At 44.2% G+C, this 1,029-nt stretch overlaps 1 protein-coding gene across 1 annotated transcript in view; it reads right to left on the bottom strand.

The window, feature by feature from the left end:
• Window positions 1–1,029, bottom strand: part of MGAM (maltase-glucoamylase) — a 65,345-nt gene that overhangs the window by 53,863 nt on the left and 10,453 nt on the right. Inside the window, exon 3 of the mRNA XM_012720785.1 lies at window positions 522–672. Within this exon, the coding sequence (XP_012576239.1) occupies window positions 522–672 (151 nt within the window). The remainder of the gene's footprint in view (window positions 1–521; window positions 673–1,029) is intronic.

The raw sequence follows: 1,029 nt of genomic DNA, 5'->3' as shown, positions 1-1,029 counted from the left end.
AAAAAAAAAGTTTAAAAAAAATTGTGTTCCATATTGTAACCAATGTCAAGACTTCAGCCTTTTTTACAGCTGAGTAGTATTCCACTATGTGTACATGTGTGTATACTCACACACACATGCATGTATATGTTTATACCACTTTTCTGGATCCACTTCCATGTCCTTGGGCACATAGGCTGTTTTCATTGAGCTATTATACAAAAATGAAAACCTATTGGACCTTAATAAACACAATTTGGAAAAACATTTAAGGAAATCAATTTGAGGTTCTCTATAAAAGTGAAAATTAGAAACGTGGGGGACAAAAAGGTCAGGATGTTTTCACAAAGCTACAAAGGCCCAGAAATAGAGAGCCAGGAGTAGAACATGTCTCTCAGCTCCCAAGACGGACGGTGATTCTTTTGCCTTGATGCCAAAGTAGATTCCTGTCCTTGCCAAGAGCAGTGCCCACACATGGCCACAGGACTGCACAGCAGACCAGCAAGCAGGCCCAGCTCAGAAGGATCCGGGCCTTCAGTGTCTGGGCTCCTGCTTGCGGCTGTCTGGCTTACCTGCATTTGCGTTGTTAAGGGCCCCCTCCACGTAGTAGCCATGATCCTTAGTGTAGAAGCACGAGGGCACGAAGGCAGAGCCCTGAGGCTGCCACGAGCAGCCACGCTGCAGGCACACATCCTGAATAAGAGATCATCCATTATTCCTTCGGCAGGTAGGATACTAGCAGTTAGCAATATCGGAGCTTGTGACATCACTAACGTCATTTGACAAATCAGGAAACTGATAGAAAAGTCATGCTGATCAGGGGGAGAAAAAGAGAGAGACTAAGATAGTAGAGTAAAAATGAAACAATGAACAGCTATAAATCAGAGACATTTATGGGGGTGGAAGGGAGAATGGGATCAGAACTGGGTTGGGAAGAGTGCACTGGACTGTGGTAATGGCACACGGAGAGCTGGTGGCGGGAAGCCCAGGGGGTTACAACTGAGATGAAAATATGCACAAAATGAAGAATGATGTAGTAAAATTATATGT

The sequence above is a fragment of the Condylura cristata genome, unplaced genomic scaffold (genome assembly GCF_000260355.1).
Source record: "Condylura cristata isolate star-nosed mole 26May11 unplaced genomic scaffold, ConCri1.0 scaffold00005, whole genome shotgun sequence".
Lineage (NCBI taxonomy): Eukaryota > Metazoa > Chordata > Mammalia > Eulipotyphla > Talpidae > Condylura > Condylura cristata.
The sequence above is the reverse complement of the archived record's forward strand: the minus strand, read 5'-3'. Positions and strand labels throughout refer to the sequence as shown.